The following is a 22,893-nucleotide window of genomic DNA, read 5'->3' on the forward strand; positions in this document are numbered from 1 at the left end:
ATGGAGACTTTCTAAGGTTGTCGAAAGGGTGATTTATTTATTTTGGGGGGGGAGGGAGTATTCTGATTGGTTGTTTTTTCTTTAAGTCTCAGGCTCCCGATGCACGTGCCTCTGCTACCCTGAACCGTCTCGCAGCCCCATTTCGTATTGTGTAGGACACCCCAGCCTCCAAACCGTATCAACCGCCCGTGAGCAGCAGGTGGCGCTCTAGTCGCGCGCCCTTTCCCTCCTTCTCTCCGGCTTCTGCTCTATGATCCCTCCGAAGGTTTTCTAGCCCTCGATAGGCGACGCCTCTATGGTAAAGGCCAACTAAATCATCCTAACCCCACATCCGCCTCCTCCTTCTCCACCCCCCCCCGGCTCCCGGCCGCTTTGTGCTGCTGAGGGAGGGAAGATGGCGGCGCGGGCGGGTTTCCAGGCTGTGGCTCCGAGCGGCGGCGGCGGCGGCGCCGGCCCCGGGGCGGGAGCGCTGGGGCCGGGCACGGCTGGACCTCCTGTTCGAATGGGCCCGGCGCCCGGGCAAGGAATGTACCGCTCGCCCCTGCCCGGCGCCGCATACCCGGTACCGGTTCGGCCCGGCTAGGAGGAGGGGGCGGGGCCTCCAGGGCGAAGGCGTGTGAGCGCGAGAGGGGGGGGGAGGAGGTGAGACCGCAGTGGGCGGGGGAAGGGGCTGATGGGAAAATCCCTCCAGAAAGATGGAGGAGAAGGGCGGCGGCGGCGGCGGCCGCTGCTGAAGGGTCATCCATAGGATAACATTGATTAAACGATAAAGGGGAATATGGGGGTAAGGCCTGGAGAGGGGGGCTGAGCATGGGGTTTGGTTTTGAGAGTAAAAACGCACCGTGTGTATAGGGTTAAGGGTACGGAAAGGAGGTTTGTTTGTACCCGTTTTTGAAAGCTTACCCTACCTTGAAGAGCCTTAGGGTGGCAGAGGTGGGTTTCCCCCCCCCACTCTGTTTTATCCTCACAACGACTCAGAGGTGGGTGAGGCTGAGAGAGAGTGACTGGACTGAGACTGCCTAGTGAGTTTATACGCCAGGGAATGGTCAAGGGAGGGGAGGATCCAGGGTGGGCCTGGATTTGACAGCCTGTCTATGGGGCAGCATCGGGGGTGGGGGTTGTCAGCGTGGTGCAATGGAACTTTGCTCGGGGAGTGTGAATTATTGCTCAGTTTGTACTCTTCAACCTGCGATAGCTTTCAGGGTTGTTGTTGAGTTCAAATGGAAGAGGAGGTTGCTATGTCTGCTACTCAGCTGCTTGTGAGAAGGGCAGGATAACAGGTAGTAATAGGTATGTGCTTATTTATTTGTAAAGTTTAGAAGGTGCTTCTCCATAACAAACCAAATACAGCAAGGAATTAAAACAGTTTACCATTTACTGTGGATCCAAGATTCTGAAGCATATTGGCGTGAGAGCAGAGGAGAGGTCAAGTAGTCCAGCTTTATGCAGTTGGCAGGTTTGAAATGATAATGCTTTTTTGTACATTGCACCAGCTTTGGAAATGGCACATTTGAATGTTGCCTTAACAGGGAGGATAACCCTTTTTACATAGAAAACTACAAGGGAATGAGAGGCAGAATTATCTTCTGTGACAAAGTAGGAGTATTTTGTGTGAGAAAGTTTATTTATGGAGGAGTAGGTGGACAATAGAGAGCCAGTGTGGTGTAGTGGTTAAGGTGTCCGACTAGGACCTGGGAAACCCAGGTTGAGATCCCAACTCATGCCATGGAAGCTTGCTGGGTGATCTTGGGCCAGTCACACACTTTCAGCCCTGACCCTGGCTAGTATTTGGACGGGAGACCTCCGAGGAATACCAGGGTCATGAACAGGAGGCAGGCAATGGCAAGTACCCTCCCAATGTCTCTTTCTTTGAAAACTCTGTGGAGTCGCCATAAGTCAGCTGTGATGTGACAGTAGAAAAAAAGGCAAACCACCTCTGAACATCTCCTGGAAACCTTATGGGGTCGCCACAAGTCTGCTGTGACTTGACAGCAAAAAAAAGCGCCAACGTTCAGGCTACACGGGCTAAAGTGCTACAGCCTAAGGGAAAAAAATATACCTTATGATTCTGTTCATCTTTATAAACTGGCCCTGACAGAAGTCTTAAGCAGTTAAGAATAAAATCTCTGTAAGGAAATGGGAGGACATTCCTGTAAGAGAGGTGGAGGGTGTCCTAAGGTTCTTCTGAACTAATTTTCCTCCGTGTTCATTTTCCCAGCGCCCTGGCATGCTGCCTGGCAGCCGCATGACCCCTCAGGGACCTGCAATGGCCCCTCCAGGTTATGGCGGCAGTCCTTCAGTTCGGCCTGGGATGGCCCAGTCAGGAATGGACCAGTCTCGGAAAAGGCCGGCCCCTCAGCAGATCCAGCAGGTTCAGCAACAGGCAGTTCAGAACCGCAACCACAAGTAAGAGGTTCCACTTCTCTTGCAGGCCTCTCTGCAGCCTGGATTATAAACTGCCACTTCCTTGGATCAGGAAACCTCATCCTCCATTTGAGGAGCCACCCCTAGTTTATTTCCACCAGAGGCTTACCTGAAAAAAATGCTGATAAAGAGGGATGAGGCTCAGGAAGATTGTTTAAATTGTGAAATGACCTTTTATAAACTTAGAAGGAGCTTCAATCAGCTACAGACGTGACTCAACTTTGGGGCATGTCTCGATGGGCCATTTGTGCCCTTCTGATTCAGAATTCCTCATCACTATGGGAAGTAGCACCAAAAGAAGCTCCATTGTGATGTGGATGTTTGCATACTAACCTCACTGCTTTGATTGGTTTGCCTGTACACAGTGTGTGATATCCCCACATCTGCCACAGGTCCACATATGAGTTTGGAGCAGTGGATGCAATCTGTATGGTTGGCGCTGTTCAAATGCAGATCCAAGGATCAAAATAGCCATGATTAGATCCTCCTAAAAATTGTAAAAGGTGAATAGTATATGTGCAAGGCCCTAATTTGAATAAGGGCCATTAAAAGGATGGAAGAGAGGGGTTATCTCTCACTCTGCCCCCCGCCATGCAGTTTTGCCAGTTTAAACTGATAGCACCACGTAACCATCTTTTTTCCTCCTCCCCCACCCACCGTCCCAATGCAGGGAAAGTTCCCCCTAGTGTCTTATGTTAAAGTTGTCAAGTTGTAAATTTGATTCAATATGAAATTTACAAGGTAATACTTAGTTCTTTGTCAGGGGTTTATCTCATCATTCTAATTTGTCTCCACGCAGTGCCAAGAAGAAGAAGATGGCAGATAAAATTCTACCTCAGCGGGTGAGTGGAGCTTCTGATATTTGTAGTCTGTTGTGGTTGGGGAAAGCAGTGGCTTCACTGACTGTATCTGTTTCAGATCCGGGAGTTAGTACCGGAGTCTCAGGCATATATGGATTTGTTGGCTTTTGAAAGGAAACTGGACCAGACCATCATGAGGAAGCGCTTGGATATCCAGGAGGCCTTGAAACGGCCTATTAAGGTAACAGAAGAAAACGGTCTGTAAACTTGAGGCATATGTGTGCATCTTTCCCACAGCACTATAAAATAGAATGGGTATAACAGTTGACAGTGCTATATGACTTCAAATATCTGTGGCCTAAATATGGGCAGTGGACTTTTATGGATGGGCACACTGGTGGGGATTGGAAATAAGATGCTTTACTGCCATTGACACTCTGATGCTGCTAAACTGGTGAGTCTTGTAGTCAAATCAAAGACCAACTCACTGTTCAGGTGCTAGGAGGAATTAAACAGGTGAGATTCTGCAAAGTCAATAGGAGGCTGCGGAGCTCCCTTCAGTGGATTACCCTTCCTGCACCAACTAAATCACAACTTCACATTCCTTCTGCACTCTCCGAATGGCCAACACACAAACCTTGTCTGTACATGAAAGCATTGCACTTATTCCTAGTGGTGCTGTTCAGCTTTGCTACTTCTTACTCTGAATGGCTTTTATTTTCCCCCCTTCCTGCTGTTACTGGCAGACTTTCTAGTCTTGTTTTCCCTGTTCTTCCACTTTTTCACGCAAACCCAGCATCCAGATTTCCATCTAATAATATCTAGTAGGAGGTACCACATAGCTGAGGTGAATGATGTGGTTCCTTCCATGTCATTGTTTTCCTTCCTAGTGGTTCCACACTCTAGATCCTGTCAGAGTAGTATGTGAAGCAGTCATATGGTAGCCGCTTTTGGACTTCTGTGGGAATGTATGAATGAGGCCTTACTATCAGACCTATTGAAAACACCCAGTTTTTCACAGAAAATTGGTCAGGATCCCCATAAGGAATAGATTTATATATACACCTGTGGCAAGCGTTTTTCCTGCTGAGGGGACCCACACCACCTCCTAAGATTTTTTGGATATAGGTTCTTTTTGAACTATAGCAAAAAAAGAAGGGAGAAACCTCTGATAGAAGAGAAAAAAATGTGCAAAGCAACAGAGGTTACAAGGCATTTATCTAGCAACTTGTAGCTACTCCAAAACTACAAAATAGTAGTAACAAAGGTTCAAAGAAATGGCAAGACATGTATTACAGTATGCATATATTGAGTAAAAGCAAAAAACAAAAGTGTTGATAATATAACGAAGAACCACAGCAGCAACAGGCCTGCCAGCTAGTATCCCGTTCCGATATCCTCCTTCAGACTGTAACCTTGGAATTCAACAACAAGCAGAAGTATATCTAATACAAATATCACACAATAATTACATATAACCTGTTTACACCCAGGTTACATGGGACTTACTTCAACGGAACTGAAACAATACTCCTTTATGAAACATAGGCCTGTAATGAGTAAAATAAAGTACATAACAATTAGTAAACAAAGACACATGAAACTAAAATGGAAAATCTCACAAATCTAATTTTAAAACTTACAATATGAGACGATGAAGCCATGAATTCAATTAACGTACTGTGTAGAAGGCTATCAACTTATTCCTGAGGTTGGGGGCCAAATAGGCTTTGGAGGCACACAGGAGCTTACGCCTGCATTAAGGGCACTTGCGCTGTCCAGAAAGGGCCAGGCAGCGGCGTATGTGGAGTTAGGCCAGCAGAGGGAGTCGGCTGCCAACGACAGCCTGATTGAGGCGGCAGAAGCTGTGCGCCACAGAGGCACTCGGCGTCCCCTGAAGGAACGTTCCTGGGGGTGCTCTGAGCACTAGGAGCATTCCAAAGTGCTTTCGGCCAGGGAATGCCCACTTTTGATGGCGCAAAATTATGCCAGGTATTAACCTGGCGCAACCCATTGAGCTCCATGCAGTCTCCCTCACGACTGGACCAGTTGGTCCGGTGAGTTGGCCAGTGAGCGCCCCGTCTACCTAGCCCTGGCGGCTGTGGAATTCGACTAGGTGGCCGGCCAATGGTGGAAGACAGGAAGTGGATGCGCCCCCGGGGTGGAGTGGCCTGGTTGGATGGGAAATCCTTCAAAAGCAGCACTTCGAGCCAGACCTTCATCTGATAGGTAAGCCTAGGGTGGGGCAGCATGCTGCCGGACAGCTCCCCAAGGTGAAGACTTTGCGGGTTTTTCCCCTCTCAACCCCTCCTCAAGGTGAACTCTGCTTGGGCTTCCCCTGGATACCAGGGGAGAACAGTCTCATGCACAAGTCTCCCTGACAGACTTGGTGTGTGGTTGGGTGAGCTCACACTGATGACGGGATCCATGGGCGAGGTGACTGTCTCCACGGATTAAGGGGGCACTCTGACGAGCCCTCGGGAGAATGTGAGCGACAACAGAGCTAGTCGGTATCACCGCCCAGTGCAATATGTTTGTGATTTTTCAAATAGCTAGGTCTGGCTGTCGAGGCAGCAGTGCCATCGGGGCAGAGGTGATGATGGCAGAGATCCCTGCCCGTGCCCGACCCAGTCCCTCATGGAACTCTCAGGGTTCGATGGTGGTGCCAATCCAGTGGCTGCCCTGGCTGGCGCTCCAGCCACCATGGGCATTCTGAGGACGCTCTTCTCGGGGGCTTCCAGTTTTCCCGGAGGTGCTGCCAAAGCTGCCCCCTACTGTCTTCCTCAGGCAGGAGCCCTGGAAGGTCCTGAGGCTGGGCCCCTGCCTGGTGGGGCCACAGTGACACCCTCCTTTGTCATTCCAGAGACCAACCTTTGCCTGTCCCCGGTAGCAAGCCACCCTGCCATCTCACCAGGTGTATCAGAGGACGCCCTGGACTCGGTGCCAGGATGCAGCCACCCGGACAGAGTGGCGGCTTGCCCCGAGGAGTCCTCCCTCTTCCACCAATGAGGTGGGCCCATGCTGGGAACCTACTATAGGCACTCTCAGATGGCTCAACCCAACTGTCATTCCAGGTGCTGCCCCCTTATTTGCATGCCAAGATGGACGGCTTTTGGATCATTGGCTTGGCCAGCCCCGCCTGCTCACAGCTGCCCTCCTGGCCCAGGATGGCCGGGGGAGGTCCTGCAGGCATCCGCCCCATTGGTGAAGTCACTCCCTGGGCCATGCTGTCTGGAGGGGGCGTGGCCTCCATTCTGCCTGGCTGCTGGTCCTGAGGTGGAGGCAATCTGCTGCAACTTTTGCCACCGCGGCTTCCTCTTTCCTGCCACCACCTGGCTCAGGGCATTGCACGGCCGCGGGAATACTCATCTGATCAGAGGGCCTTTGCCCTTGGTGAGGGATCACAAGGCCCAGGCCACTTATTTTCAAGTGCAGCCATGAAGCAAAACGTGGGGCCATTATGTGGAGCGTGCCCAGTGTGCAGGACAATGGAACCTGAATATCTGCTGTCGACTGGTGTAACACTGCAAAGCTCATTTCTCCTATTAAATCTCTCCCCCCCTCTTCCTAGGGGGGGCTCTCTTGTACCAAAAATAGAGTATCACCTGGCTGGGTTGGAGGCTGGGCACAGCCACCCGTCCCCCCAGGAGGCAGCACTGGAAGGGCCTTGCCACATGCAGTGCATCCGTCAAACCACCCTCCTCGCTCTCCTTAAAATATTCCTTGCCACTGCCCCCATCTACGCTTCCTTGTGGGCAGTGGGGGCAAGGGGAGGCCACTCCTGTGCCGGCTGACACCCAGCTTGCAAAGATGCACTGGAGGATGTGGTGGCCCTGGCAAGGGAACCAGGACCGAGGTGTTAGACAGCAGCCCAGGCTACTTTCTGGTATGGGCAGGCGACCCGGGGTAATAGCAGCTGGACAATCTGCAGCGGGCAATGGGCGGGGAGAAGAGGTCATGAGGGAATTGCTCATCGCCGTCCCCCTGACATTTCCTGGCCCTCTGCGCATTTGCATGTCGCCAGAGCCAGCCCAAATGGGGCCCCCAGAGGTCCCTGAGCCCCTGTCAACCGTTCCCCCAATCATATTTTGGCCCCTTCATACAGGGGCCCTCACCCCCACCCCGTCCACCATCACCTCCTGGCCATGGCTGTCAGGGCAGGCGGAAGCATTGCCACTCTCCCATCCCTCATGGGGTCTGGCCGCCATCCAAGCTTGGACGTCCCACACCATCGAGGCAGGTATTTCCAGGGCCTGCACAGACATAGGAACAGCCATCTGATCTGATAAGTTGTTCCCAGGTCCCACCCTGGCGCCGGGATGCTTTTAACCATTCCCCTGTCAGTTTGGGGCCGATGGCGCCTGCAGCCAGCCACTGTCCTGTCCAGCCTGGCTGCACTCGCCAGAACGTGGCACCTCCAAGCTTGGACACTAACCGACCCCGGTCCCCTCTTCAGGGGGACCTTTCTGTTGATGGTCAAAGGACAGAGCATCCCCTCGTGGGGATTTAGCAGCGGCGGCCCCTGCAAGGACATAGGTATCCCACTCTGGCCCTGGCCGGCAGGGGGAGTGGCAGAAGGACTGTGCCCGTGGCCCTGGCTGGACCGGGAGACATCAGATGCATTTAACGGTCCCTCCATCCAGCTGTATGCAGGGAGTTGCCTCAGCACGGTGCCTGGCACTGGCCAATGTTTTCCTGGCTATAGGTATTTCCCAGCCTGACGCCGCGCCGCCACCTGTGGCGGGAGGGAGGCAAGCAGCGATCACCTGCCTGGAGGGTGGCTGGATGGATGGGGTGTTCAGTGGAGGCAGCTGCTGGCCTACGGGAGGTGGGAGCCACCACCCTGGGGCATCTTCCACCTTCTCCGCCTTTTAAGGCGGCTGGAGCGCACCCTGGATACAGCAGGGAGGCACCCAGTCATGAGATCATCTGTACCCCTTTGAGGGGCTGCGAGCTTGGAAAGGGGGGTGGCGGGACCAGGTGAGGCATCAGGCCAGGCACAAGTGGTGGGGGTCTACCGATTGGACTGAGAGGTGGAAGGCAACTATGGCAGCCGTGGTGACCCCTGCTAGGGGCCATCTGTCAACGATGCTTGGTGTGATCACAACCGTCGCAGAGGGGCAGGGGTGATTGGGAAGGGTGACAGGGACCCTAATGTGTGCAGTGACAGCCTCCTCACTGGCCCGTCACCCCTCACCGCCCAGCAACACGTCAATCTGCCCGGGGACAGCACCCCTGCCATAAGAGAGCGTCTCCCCCCCAGTGCCCCCAGGTCCGGCGGCAACAGCCCCAGAGGCAACATGTTGCTCATGGACAGCGGGGGTGGGTAGACTGAGAGCTCTGGAGAGACAGATCGGCCGACTTGACATGTTGGGCCCACCTGGGTGGGGGACGCTGCCAAGGTACCCCCTACCCCTCTCCACATAGACTCCTGGCCACTACCAGGAGTTCTCCCGTATGGCCCCCGCCCCCAGGCCCGGCCCCACCCCTTTTCCTGCAGGAGTTTCCCCTGAGGGGGTGGGGACTGCTGTCATACGGCCACCCCCATTCCAGTCTCCTCCCCCGGAGGCTCGTGTCAACAATCTCCCACCTCCTGCTGCTCCATCACCCAAGCTATTATGCATTTAGGGAAATACATCCTTACAAGGGCAAATAAGAATGTAAACCACATGATCTTTTATACGTGGGCGCTACCACACTTTCCCTGAGATACAGACTGAACATTGCAGCAAAATCAGAAATTGTAATCTACAAGCTCCTTTGATAGCTCATTTCATAGAAAAACACCATTTACCATCTGATTTCAAGTTTTTAGGTATTGATAGGATATTACCCGAACCTTACCAATCTTACAACATGGAAAAATTACAGTTACAAAGGGAGGCCCATTGGATTTTCACTTTAAATACGTTAGCTCCGTATGGTCTTAATGATCGGTTGGACCTATCGCCTTTGTTCATGTTTGAAGTTTATCTTATATGTACATGGAATATCTCTCTGTTTGCTCTCAGTACCTTTAAGAATGTGTTTCCCTACATGCATCTAGGCTTGGGTGATGCAGTGTGCTCCACTTCAGCCCATAGCCATCTACACAGCACATTCTAATTGAATTCATCGCTTTAATCCAGTGGTTCTCAACCTTTTTCGAGTCGTGACCCCCTTTTACAATTGCCAAGTAACCTGCGACCCCCACCACATTTGCATAATAAAGCTATAAATGACATTTTCAATAGGATAAAGAAAACACAATACAAATAGATTTTTCAAAATATAATTCCAACGTAATATTTAATTAACTAATTTCATTAAATAATTAATTAATATTTAATGTGATGGTTGTGCTTGCATCTGGGTAACCAGCTTAAAAATTTGTGACTGAGTGTTTGTTAAAGCCAGCCTCATGTCATCCTCAACATTTAGTCTGTTTCTTGTCTTTTAGTATTGCCAACCTCCTGGTGGGGAGATCTTCCAGAATTACAACTGATTTCCAGATGCCATAGATCAGCTCCCCTGGAGAGTGTACTCTATGGTATTATACCCCACTGGGCTCCTTCCCCTCCCTAGGCTCCACCCCCCAAAATATGCAAGAATTCCTCAACCTGGAATTGGCAACCCTAGGGATCAGGGTATGGAAAGAAAAAGGCAAGTTCAGAGCAGGAGAGAAGCAGGCAGAGATGGTATAGAAGAGTGTTTTGATATGAAGAAGCGTTGAAAATCCACTCGCAGAGATATGGAGAGGCAAATGGAATTAAAACTCGAAAGGCGAGCATGGTGACATTTTTATGCTTTGGGCTGGTTTTACCTGATTACATTAGGGCAGGGGTGGGGGGAGGAAAAGAGGCTAGGGTTGCCAGGTCTCCAGCCACCACCTGGAGGTTTGCAAACCTAGCAGAGGCTATGCAGGGGAGGGAGAGAAGGAAGGAAGGAAAGGAAAGAAGAAAAGGGAAGAAGGGAAGGAAAGGAAAAAAATTAAAAAAGGAAGGAAAGAGAGGGAGTGAGGCTCCCCCCACACACGCACTCGCCAGCGGCCCGGGGATCTCGATCACACGCACACGGGGAGGGCTGGGGGACACCCTCCGGCCGCAGCGCAGCAAGCGCTGCGGCCAGGAAATGGAGCACAAGGAGGGCGGGGGGGCACCCTCCGGCGGCCTCAAGGGGGACCGCCCTCTTCTCCTCCAAGACCTGAACGAGCCGAGCCAGGGGAGCTTCCTCGGCCTCCCACACATCCCGCCGCGTCATCTGACCAACAGAGAGGCGAGGAACCAGAGAGAGAGGCAAGGAACCGGCCGACCAACAGCTGGAAGGAGCCGGGCTGTAGAGACACGGGGGCACGCCGCCACACACCAGCTGTAGCCCCATTGCCCAAATGAGAGGCTGGTGGGCCCGCCCTGGGCTGCGAGGCTTCAGCTGCTGTGCGGCAGCGTGCCACCGCGTCTCTGCAGCCCGGCTCCTTCAGGCTGTTGGTCGGCCGGTTCCTCGCCTCTCTCCTTCCGGCTGTCAGTTGGCTGGTTCCTCGCCAGGATGAGGGCTGTCCCAGGACAGTGGCGGCAACCCCCCAGAAAACATGTTGCGACCCCCTTGGGGGTCCCGACCCACAGGTTGAGAACCACTGCTTTAATGTCTCATATTTAAATTGGGTTTGAGAAACGCTCCATTTTATTTTCATGTGTCTTTGTTTACTAATTGTTATGTACTTTATTTTACTCATTACAGTTCTATGTTTCATAAAGGAGTATTGCGTCAGTTCCGATGATAGCTACAGTAAGTCCCATGTAACCTGGGTGTAAACAGGTTATATGTAATTATTGTGTGATATTTGTATTAGATATACTTCTGTTTGTTGTTGAATTCCAAGGTTACAGTCTGAAGAAGGATATCGGAACGGGATACTAGCTGGCAGGCCTGTTGCTGCTGTGGTTCTTTGTTATATTATCAACACTTTTGTTTTTTGCTTTTACTCATTATATGCATACTGTAATACATGTCTTGCCATTTCTTTGAACCTTTGTCGCTACTATTTTGTAAAGTTTTGGAGTAGCTACAAGTTGCCAGATAAACGCCTCATGTTGAACTATAAACCTTCCCCTCAGTTTCCAGATGTTCTACAGGTAGCAAGTATATAGGCTTGGGGTTTGCTGCTGTGAGGTAAATTTTGTGGTGCACAAGGAGATTATCGAGGTCACTGAGGCTGGATTCATATATAAACAACTAAGAAGATTCATTTATGTACAGGTTGGTTTTAAATGAGCAAACCCGCTGCACAGGTCAACAGGTTCACAAAGTAGAAACCTGGCTAAGGCACAAAAAATTAAAGGGGTTATAACTTCAGAGAGTAGTTAGACTTTTCTGCAATGCTTTCAGACACAGAGTGTTATTGACTAGCCACTAGGTTGGATCCTCCCTCACACAGGATTCCACCCACACCACCCTGTCCTTGCCCCAGAGTCAAACTAAATTGCACAAGGTCTGCTCATCACCAGAGACAGTCCTAACAACTGAGCATTCTCTTCTCTCCCAGAGGCAGAGCTAAACCGCTCTGCTATACTACTAGGCACCTCTACCCTTCACTCTGTCTGCTCCTTTTTTCCTGAGCCAGACCTGAGCTGTCACTGCTCCCCCCCCCCCCCGAGGCAGAGCTCCTCCCTCTTCTCCTGTGTTCCCTCCCAACATCTCATCCCCCTTCTTGAAGGTGATTGGATGCTGGAGCAGCACTCCTAGGGGCCCATCTGAATGGCTGATTTTCCCTTCGGGGCGGGGCAGCCTCCTGTCTGTCACAACCCCCTAATTTATATTTTATGGACAAATAACCTATAGCAGCTGTTGTTACGGTTCATTTTATTTTTAAGTCTCACAATTTTTTCCTGGTTGCAAGCACATTTGAAATGTAGTGGAATGTTTGACATGGTGCCTTCTGGTGCTTTCGAAATGCCTAAGAAAGGACTGGGGGATTTCCTCCAATGCAGTGTTAAACAATAATGAGGAGATTGTTCTTTTGGGTGGTGAGCAGGCAAGGAGTGGTGTTTGCATGGGAAGGATTAGGACGGTTGGTTTTCTGTTTCACAGCTATTGTGTGCTCCCTTTCAGCAAAAACGAAAGCTGCGCATTTTTATCTCTAATACCTTCAATCCAGCCAAGTCAGATGCAGAGGATGGTGAAGGCACAGTGGCTTCCTGGGAGCTCAGAGTCGAGGGGCGGCTGTTAGAGGATGTGAGTTTCCACATGTTACAGTGATGGAGAGTGGCTGTATGGGCAGAGATGTCTCCCTTAAGCTAGGCTGTATACCCAAAGTTGGCTTATGGCAGTGCTCTTTAAATGTGGGGTCCACATGAGTTTGTTTATTTATCATGCCAGAATTGCCATGTGAATTTTCTCCATCCTGGAATAATATATTAAATCTGGCTACGCTCTTTACCCTGGCTCCTCCAGTCCTGGTTAAACAGGTAAAAACTCACCCTTTGACCTTTAACTTGAGGCTCCTTCAAGCTTTTAATCAGCCTTGGTCTTGCAACACTAAAGATCAGATCCTGTCAGTGTCACTGAATAGTCAAATGTGTGAATATCACATTGGTTTTCCCGGCAGAGAGTATCTAGATTTTTCTGAAGCTGTTCATAAGTTGACAGGTGCCTAACCTTTCTTTCCAAGTGACTTATGATCTAATGATTCTTGAAGGTAGGACAGTGAATTTGACTGGTTAAAGAAACTTAGGTCAAATATTGGTCAAGTATTTTTAAAGTATTAGCTTTATTAAAACAAGAAGGAAATGCTATAGTCATCAACAGATTTGATACTCATGATTAACTTTTATAGAAACCTTACCTAGAATTCTTAAATGTGAATGATTCATTGGATAGTTCCTGCTCTTTTTTTTAAGTCCATTTGGAGATATCTGCAGTTGTAGCAGATGGCCAGTAAAAGAAGCTTTGGTGGGCAGCTGATTTTTCCTCTGATTGCTGTCGGGCTAGTGGGTAAACAGCCCTCGGTTTTGTCCTTGCTGGTGAATGTTACGATAATTATTTTTAAAAAAAAGAAGAACCTGGCTCCATGTAATATTTGGCTGTATTAAACTGTGATCAATATACCAGTTAACTGACCATATTTGACCAGTCAGTTGAATAACGTGCCATCCCTACCTGAAGAAGCCCTTAGTTACATGACAATGTGAAGTTGGTTTGTATTGCATGTGGTGGAGAGGGTGTCATTGTCCTAGTCAGTGCATAGTTTCTGGCTCAGAGAGAAGAGACAGCAAGTCTGTGTTGCTAACAGCAGCATCTTCCCCCGCCCCTCCTAGCAAAAGGCAGTCTCTGTCCTAGGAGAGAGAGCCAGCACTGCCTTTTGTTCCTAGGGTTGGTTGCTGTTGTTACCATTGTGCCAGACTGGGCCCCAGTGGCTTCACCCTCTCTCTTATATTTTGCAGTCTGCTCTTTCCAAGTATGATGCTACTAAACAGAAGAGGAAGTTTTCATCCTTTTTTAAGTCTCTGGTGATTGAGCTGGACAAGGACCTGTATGGCCCAGACAATCACTTGGTAGAGGTGAGACAATTCATTTTTTATCACTAAAATTAATAGTCTGCCAAACAGACACATGAAATGTACTGCTGCCATTTCTTCAAGGGGTTCTGGGCCATGAGCCTGGTTTCGTTTATACCCCACCCCAAAAACCAGGTGAGATGAATTAGCTGAGACACTGGCCCACAGTTAGCTGAGAGAATGGCCAGTGGTTGCCCACTAAGCTTCACATTGGGTATTTGAACCCAGGTTTCACCAGAAATGTTCAATCTTGCTTGTGCTACTTGTCGCTGGCATTTTGTTCAGTTTCTCAGTGCTTGCCTCTTCTCTTTTCCTTCCTTCCTCCAACCTTTTACTGTTTAGTGGCATAGGACTGCAACTACCCAAGAGACAGATGGTTTCCAGGTGAAAAGACCTGGGGATGTGAATGTGCGTTGCACTGTCCTGCTGATGCTGGACTACCAGGTAAGCAGGACTGCTTCCATGAGGGCCATTTGAGAAGGAGTGGGGTGAGGGGATGTGGAATGGTATAGTATAGCCCAGGGGTGTTGAACTCAATTGTTACGAGGGCCAGATATGACATAACTGTCACTTGGTCGGGCCAGGCCATGCCTCACCAGCTCAGATGAGAGTGGGGCGGAGGGGGCTGCCTCAGCAGGCTCACGGGCCAGGTAAGAGCTCTCAAGAGGCTGGATCTGTCCCGCGGGCCTTATGTCTGTGTCAGTACTTGGAAGGGAGGCTCTGCAGAGGAAGGCAACAGCAATCACCTCTGCTTAATCACTTGCCTTGAAAACCCCACCAGAGGTTGTTATAAGTCGGCTGTGGCTTGACGATACTTTATACACAATGGGGTGAGGAGAGTGGGTGTCTGTAGATCAGTGGCTGCCACGTGACTGAGACTAGTCCATGCTTTGGACCAGGCAGAGTTTGCAGCTGAGACAAACTCTTCCTATTTATTAAGAGATAACTTCCTCCTCCTTTGCTAATGCATTTTAAAAAGTGATGATTAAAGTGGTTTGGTCCCCACCCCACCCCCCAGCATGCTCAAAATAATTTTCTCCTCTTTGTTTTTTCCTTGGTTTGGGTTCCTTATGTATGTTCCCCCCCCCCCATGAAAACAGCTAATGAAGTAAGGAAACTCTTCAATTGCATACATTTCTAGTTATGGGATTCCCCCCCCCTTCCCTTTGCAGCCTCCACAGTTCAAACTGGACCCTCGTTTGGCTCGCCTCTTGGGGATCCACACCCAGACGCGCCCAGTGATCATCCAGGCGCTGTGGCAATACATCAAGACTCATAAGCTGCAGGACCCCCATGAGCGGGAGTATGTCATTTGTGACAAGTACCTTCAGCAGGTAACGGCAGCGGGGCAGGAAGCAGCAGCTCTTCCAGGAATGCTCTGAGCTGGGCTCTTATGAGCTGCTTGACCTCTTCCCTTTCAACCTGCAGATATTTGAGTCTCAGCGAATGAAGTTCTCTGAGATCCCCCAACGGCTGCATGCTTTGCTTATGCCTCCAGAGCCAATCATCATCAACCACGTCATCAGGTGAGGCTGGGGCATTTGGTGGCAGGAAATGGGAGTGGAGCTTGCCTGGCCCATAAAAACAATTGTAGAACAGAGACTGAACCGTGAATTGGAAAGTCCCTGATGCCAGTCTTTCATCTGTCATAATCTCAGGCAAGCTTGTCTCCCGTCTACCTGCAAAATGGGTATAATGGTACTGACTTTGTCTCATGGGGATTAGTGTTAAGATTAAGGTATGTGAAACACTGTGAACACTGGAATGCTAACACAGCACAAAAATGAACTTCTTTTCTTGTAGAACAGAGTAGAACTTATGGTCTTCTTTCAGTACACCTCCTTGCTTCAGGTTGTACTGAGAATCTTTTTTTAGGATCTATTTCATTATGACATGTCCAAAACAGCAGAGATGTGAATGGATTTATTTTGGAAAGCTGCATCTGCGGACATACTCTAGACCACTTTCAGGGAGGGAAGAAAAAAAATTAAAGAACTTTGGCAGGTTGGCCTTTGGGAAGGGGAGGAGCAATCCTTGCCAGCAGCCAAAGTGGTTCTCCCCTCAATTGCCGGTGGTGGCCAGGATGGCTGTGCTGAACCAAGCTCTGGCTGTGGTGTACATCTTGCTTCCCTGTTCCCCCCAGCGTCGATCCAAACGATCAGAAGAAAACTGCCTGCTATGACATTGACGTGGAAGTGGATGATACTTTGAAAACCCAGATGAATTCTTTCCTGCTCTCCACGGCCAGCCAGCAGGAGATTGCTGCTCTAGACAACAAGGTGAGAGAGCTCCTGGAGATGATCTTTTATACCTTGAACTCTCTTGGAGTTGTGTGGCAAACAGGATCTCAAGATACTTGGGAGGAATCTGAGAGGAAGGAGCCCATCATGTCTTCTACCAAGGACTCTGTAGCAAGTCATTCCAGTCAAAATTTGTCAGGGCCTTAGGTACCGTATATACTCGCGTATAAGCCGAGTTTTTCAGCCCAAAAAAAGGGCTGAAAAATCCAACTCGGCTTATACGCGGGTCAATACGGTAGGGTAGGGGAGGAGGGAAGAGGGAAACTTACCACTGCAGCCATCCTTTGCTGCCGGCCGGCTCGCCTTCCCGTGGCCTGGGAGCAGGCAGGCCTCGCGGCCGCCCCCCCACACACCCCGCCGCTTCCGCTGCCCCCCCCCCCCGCCGCCGGCCCACTCGCGTGGGAGCGGCCAGCGGGGCCTGCCTGCTCCCAGGCAGGCCTCGCCGCCGCCCCCGCCGCCTCCCCGCTCGCCTTCCTGCGGCCTGGGAGCGGCTAGCGGGGCCTGCCTGGGAGCAGGCAGGCCTCGCCGCCGCCGCAACCCCCCCCCCCCCCCGCCGGCGGCGGCGGCCCGCTCGCTTGGGAGCGGCCAGCGGTGCCTGCCTGCTCCCAGGCAGGCCTCGCCGCCGCCCCTCCCGCCGCTGGCCCGCTCGCCTGGGAGCGGCCAGCGGGGCCTGCCTGCTCCCAGGCAGGCCTCGCCGCCGCCCCCGCCGCCGGCCCGCTCGCCTGGGAGCGGCCAGCGGGGCCTGCCTGGGAGCAGGCAGGCCTCGCCGCCGCCCCCACCCGCCGCCAGCCCTCTCGTCTGGGAGCGGCCAGAGGGGCCTGCCTGGGAGCAGGCAGGCCTCCCCGCCGCCGCCCCCGCCGCCGGCCCGCTCGTCTGGGAGCGGCCAGCGGGGCCTGCCTGGGAGCAGGCAGGCCTCGCCCCCGCCCCCCCCCCGCCGCCGGCCCGCTCGCCTGGGAGCGGCCTGGGAGCGGCCAGCGGGGCCTACCTGGGAGGCTGCCGGGCCCGTGCCGCTTTCCGCCGCCCGGAGCGGCCTGGGGGCGGCCTCCAGCGGCTGCAGGAAAGCCGCCCCCACCGGGCCCGCGCCGCTTTTCGCCGCCAGGAGCCGGTCAGGTAAGCCTGCGGGGGGGGGGGAGGAGTTATAAGCCGACCCTCGGCTTATACGCGGGTGCCTAATTTTTCCCCATTTTTGGGGAGAAATTAGGCACCTCGGCTTATACGCGGGTCGGCTTATACACGGGTATATACGGTAATAACAAGCCATTAAAACAGCACATTACACCATCAGGCAAGCCAATTTCAAGAAGAGGAGAAACCTAGGTTCTAACTATAATGTTTATTTATTTTTTTTAGCTTTTATCCCTTTTTAATAGCACAATTTTTAAAAGTCAACTCAAATTAAATTATCTATAGTGTACAATTTGTCAGTTCCAGAGGGAAAAAACCCCAGACAGAACCTGTTAGAATAATAAAACTTTGTAACCAGTACAGCAGCAACAGCAGCAACTCCATGTTTAAGAGAATGAAATTTAAATTATCCAGAGGTAGTTGTGAATGGAGGAAAAATAAAACCTGAAAAGAGACCTGTTTTGGAAAGACAACTGCAGCTAAAAAACACTAACTGCGTTATTCCTGATGGGAAAAACATCACTGAACCAGATGAAACATGAGGAGGGGGGAAGGGAGGGGGGAATTCTGTCATCCTGTTTTCCCTGGTCATGGCAAACTAACTGTAATGTTTAGTGATTTAGAGAACTGGGAGTTCTGGATGCTTCCAGAGCTCTGCTTTCATGTAATGAAGAGCCCATCAGTCTTCAAAGGGGTCAATTGTTTTTCCATTGCACCCTGTAATAGTAAAGTGCTTTACCCACCCGGCCCAGTTGATGGACCAATGGACCAGTTCAATATAATTCACAGTGGATAGCCGTGTTAGTCTGTCTGCAGTAGTAGAAAAGGGCAAGAGTCCAGTAGCACCTTAAAGACTAACAAAAATATTTTCTGGCAGGGTATGAGCTTTCGTGAGCCACAGCTCATACCCTGCCAGAAAATATTTTTGTTAGTCTTTAAGGTGCTACTGGACTCTTGCCCTTTTCTACAGTTCAATATAAGGCAGCTTTAGGCGTTCATGAGTATGAGGTCTCTAAGTGGCAGAACTTTGATGTTGGCTACTAAAGGGTTAGCAAGTGATAACCAGGGAGACTTCATTCCCCTCCCCACAGCCATTCAGGGTGTCTATGGCAGTCCTGAAAACTTAATCTGAATTTCCAAGACTCCTGGCCTGCCAACAGGCTTTAAAGACTGGGAATGTTGCCGAGTCATAGTCCTAAAGAGCTTCAAACAAAACAGATTCTTAGTTAGCAAGATTCAGACTCTGGGGCAACAGTTGAAGGATCCACCACTTTATACAGGACGGAATGGACTTGGAGGGAAGACACTCGGAGGAAATTGTGACACATCTGGGTCAGCCATAAAGAGTTCCCTCCTTGCTGCTTTTGTTGTAATACAAAAGTCCACTCAGAGTAGCAAACTGACTACATCTATACATGCTTTTACTTAGAATTGCTGTATTCAGTTTAATTATCTCTTAATACCTATTCTTTGGATTGCAGTGAAACCCTATGGAGAATTACACTACTCTTAAGCCCATTGATCTTAGTGGGCTTAAACAAGAGTGGTTCTGCATGGTATTGTACTGTTAATTTCATTTCAGTGCGAAACTCCAGACTAATGGCATAAAGTTTTTTTTTCCTGGACTAAGAGGCAGAAGATTTTTGCAAGGGGAAAAAGGCAGTAGGACAAAACACTAACTCCTGGATGTGATTTGGACTGCTCCCTGTTCTTTGTATGAGACCCCTTAGCAGATGGTCTGAAAACCAGGCACTCTGGACTTCAAAATTCTCCTGTAGCGTATAGGTATACCTCTTTTCTAATGTTTGTTGCATCTCTACATCACAGATCCATGAGACCATAGAAACCATCAACCAGCTAAAGACCCAGCGGGAATTCATGCTGAGCTTTGCCAGAGACCCCCAAGGATTCATCAACGACTGGCTGCAGTCCCAGTGCCGGGATCTGAAAGTGAGAAGCCTGAGAGCGAGAACCTAGGAACAGATCGCCTGGCTTTTGTTGAGCCTACGGTCAAAAGACCGGCATCTGCTGCTACATCGGGAGTGCTTCAGGGAGGTTCTTCTCTGGTTGGGCAGATGAGTAACTGAATACACGTTTTTCCTTTTCCCTCTAGACTATGACAGATGTTGTTGGAAACCCAGAAGAGGAGCGCCGAGCTGAATTCTATTTCCAGCCATGGGCTCAGGAGGCTGTGTGCAGATACTTCTACTCTAAGGTAAAATCACATGGTCCCTTGTGATTTTCCTGTAGTCAAGGAGGTGCAGGCAACTCTCTCCTCAAGCTGGGGTCATAGAATGCCAGTCCTTCGGCTCTGTAAGGGCATCTCCATCCTGGTTGCCCACAGAGGTGTCTCTTCTGAAGGAACTGTTGGTATGAAGATATTATAATAAAATGGAGCCACCGGAGAACTTCCATAATTCTCCATTTTGTATTTTGCCTTTTTCAGTAAACAAATTTTGCATATTAGCAAGTTCTGATTAACAGAAATACTTTAAATAAGGCGAAGCTTTAGGGCTTAAGGAATATTTAATACAACAAATGCTTGTAAGTAAGAGAGCCCTGTATTATCAGAGGCACCTCCTGGTGCAGCTGCGGCTGCAGCTGGGTTTGCACTTTTTAATACTGGCTGCTGTCTGGGAGACATCCAGGATTCCAAGGAGCCGTTGTTCTCACTATATCTGCACTAAAGCTGTCATTTTGCCTTCTCTTGCAGGTTCAACAGAGACGGCAGGAGCTAGAACAGGCGCTGGGAATCCGCAACACATAGACGAGCCTGCCTTTCCCTAGCCAGCAGGTCTCGTGGCTGAACAAACACTGCAGGGATCCACTGCTCAGGCCTATGCCATTCCCACTCCAGCACAGAACCTACTACTGCATTCCCATCCCATCCACCATCATCTGCGGCTGTCTTACCTCCCTTGGGAAGGAATGTAGTCAGCAGGCAGGCCAAAGGTCTTGCTGGCCTCCTTCCTTAGATCGTTGCCTTCAGAGCCCCAGGGCTCTCCTGCCTTGGCTCTAGTTGAAGCTCTTCTGCACTTAGGACAGCTTCAGTTCAGAGCCTTGCAAGCTCAGGACCCCCTTACCAATCCCTCCCCAGCCCTACCTCCCCCAAAGCAATGCGACTGGACAGCTCTTCTGCACATCAGCTCTGAATGTGGCAGGTGAGCGCACACAAGTCTGGGTCTGTTCAGTTCCCTCGCAGATCTGGAGCATGGGGGCAGCAGGCAGGCACCACTGCAGGGAGTTTTGTATGCCCTCTGGTCGTTAAGGGGTGGGGAATGCTGTGCTGGTGCCTCTATTAGGAGAGGATGGAATCCCCTCTTTATACATGGCTTTCTTGCCAGGAACCTGAACGCAGCAAAGATGGCACAAAGTCTGCAAGTCATGGCAAGCCTACCTGTCTTGCCTGATTTTATTTGGGGGAGGTCTGGGCCGGTGGAGTTGTCAGAGAAGGCTCTGGGCCTATCCTTGGGCTGCACTGGTGACTCCAGGTCACTGCCTTTTAAAGGAAAACACACCTCCACCCCAGCTCCTTATATCTTTTCCTCTCCCTCAGTTCCGTGGCTTATATCTTATATCTCCTTATATCTTTTCCTCTCCCTCAGTTCCGAAGCTTGTTGAAGGGCTCCTCCAAGCAGCACTTGCTCTCGTTCTGCCTTCCTCAGCTGACTAGCACAGAGCAGGTTTCTGGGGCAAACATTAAGGTGGAGGATGGGGGTGCACAGGCAGGGGCCCTTGACCTGAGGGAAGCACAGCACAGGTGGCGATCTGTAAAATGAACAGGGCTCACTTCTCGCTTGTATTTCTTGGCCTTGGGCACCTGCTGGTTTTTGGCACGGTTGGGAAGGGGGAGGATCTTTCTGCTGAACTGATTTCTGGGACTGTAATGCAGCTGGACAGGTCCCAGCTACTTGTATTCTGACACTAGCTGCAAAAATCCAGTTACTGACAACCTTCCCCCCCACAGACACACACACACACCCCTCCACCACCTCTGGAGTGAGGCTGGGGACTGCTGTGAATTCAGGAGTCCGGGTGGCCCTAAGCCTCTGTGTGTGCGTCCATGTTAAGAGTTGGGGACTGTCAACCCTTTCTGTCTTGTCTTTGCCATATGAAAGACCACCATGCCCTATTATCCCCTTCTTCCCCTGCTTTGTGGTACTGGGGGATAGGACCCAGGTGCCCCCTCTGTAGCTGCCACAGTCTCTCAGGGCAAGTATAGATGAAGGAAGCTCAGAGAGTGGCTGGCTGGCAAAGAGTAGTTGTTTTAAGTGCTCCCTTATTATGCTTTGTGTTTGTGGTTCTCCCCCCTCCTTCCCATTTCCCTTGGACCAAATTTTTTTTGTACTGTATCCTTTTAGATGTCACCCAGTTTTAAATAAAAGCTGCCTCTAAATGACAGTGTTACCCATCCCTGTGTGCTTTATTACTGACTTTTTGTTAGATGTCAGGGTAAAAAGGGAAGATCTGCATGCTTATATATGTGGCAAAATAAAAATATTTGATTAGATTCTCCTTCAGGTTTTCCTATGGTGGTTGATTTTTTTCTGCCCAATAACAAGATTCACCTTTTAATCAGTTGCCTAGCAGAAGAATCTGTATGAGAACCCTTTCGATTGCTTCACGCATGCACGAGCATTCCACTGAAAATACTGAGGGGAGGGGAGTGTAACCCTTAATAGAAGCCAGAAAGGGGCAGCACAGCTTCTGCTGAGCAGCTGTATAGCAGTCTCCATCTCTTCCTTCACAAGGCCCTACTTCCCTTTCATTGTTGATGAGATTGGAGGGTGAATGGTAGCCGTTTCCTAGCCCATAGGAAGGGCAGGTAGTCCTTGCTGTCCAAGTAGCAAACATAGTCTTTGTAGAGAGGTTGTGGGGGGAGCTACTTGTGTCCAAATGGATGCTTGGCAAGAAAGTCATGCTCTGGGGAAGGTTGTGGGGTAGGAATGGTGTTGGGAATCATGGTTTCTGTTTATCATCCTTTAGTCATCTTCCCCCCTCCAAAAAATTCACCCCATACATGTACAGCAGTTAAAAACTGGATTTCTTCAAGGAATATTGTGATCTTGGGGAGAAAAAGAATCTACACAAAGTTACTTCTTTGCCTACTTAAGCAGCTTGACTTGTTCATAGTTGGCATGACTACATGGTGGATTTTTCATGTGCTGATCTATGCAAGAAAATCTGTCCTGAGCCAAGGAGGACCTTGGCTAGGTACAGCTGGGTTTATCATGCAGATGAAGTTCTGAGGGCTTGACTACATGTTGCACACTCCTTGGGTTGTTTCCAGGTCCTCCACGAGGCCTTTCCATCAGACATGTACTACAGGTTCTCCACAAACTCAGTTCAGAGTGAGATCATGTTGCACATGAAGGGGTAGCTAAAGTCTTCTCATCCCTACCATTTACCCCACCTGAAACGACTCCATTGTGTACCCCGGCACAGGGCAAACAGTACTCCTGGGATGTTTCAGGCAGGGAAAACCGCATTTGGGAGATGGGGGGCTTAGATCATCTCCCACCACACTGTGGTCCTCCATCCAAATTGGGTCCCTGCATGCCTGGGGAATTAAGTTCTCTGTGGGGAATTTGCAGCACTCATCTGATTAAAAGGCCTCTTGGTGTACTCTTGTATGACCTGACGAGTGTGTAACATGTAATAAGCTTTACCTGTTGATGGATGGCTAGCCAGATACTGCCCCAGACACACTGGCAA

General features: G+C 50.4%; 1 protein-coding gene across 1 annotated transcript; it reads left to right on the plus strand.

The window, feature by feature from the left end:
* Positions 1 to 352: 352 nt before the first annotated feature.
* SMARCD1 (SWI/SNF related, matrix associated, actin dependent regulator of chromatin, subfamily d, member 1) lies at positions 353 to 20,072 on the plus strand. Its single transcript, XM_056861840.1, has 13 exons — positions 353 to 562; positions 2,219 to 2,406; positions 3,224 to 3,266; positions 3,343 to 3,465; positions 12,309 to 12,431; positions 13,640 to 13,756; positions 14,096 to 14,197; positions 14,926 to 15,087; positions 15,182 to 15,279; positions 15,897 to 16,032; positions 19,006 to 19,128; positions 19,292 to 19,393; positions 19,892 to 20,072. The coding sequence occupies exons 1-13, from the start codon at positions 395 to 397 to the stop codon at positions 19,943 to 19,945; spliced, it is 1,539 nt and encodes a 512-aa protein (XP_056717818.1). The 5' UTR covers positions 353 to 394; the 3' UTR covers positions 19,946 to 20,072.
* Positions 20,073 to 22,893: the final 2,821 nt, after the last annotated feature.

Source organism: Euleptes europaea, chromosome 1 (genome assembly GCF_029931775.1).
Source record: "Euleptes europaea isolate rEulEur1 chromosome 1, rEulEur1.hap1, whole genome shotgun sequence".
Lineage (NCBI taxonomy): Eukaryota > Metazoa > Chordata > Lepidosauria > Squamata > Sphaerodactylidae > Euleptes > Euleptes europaea.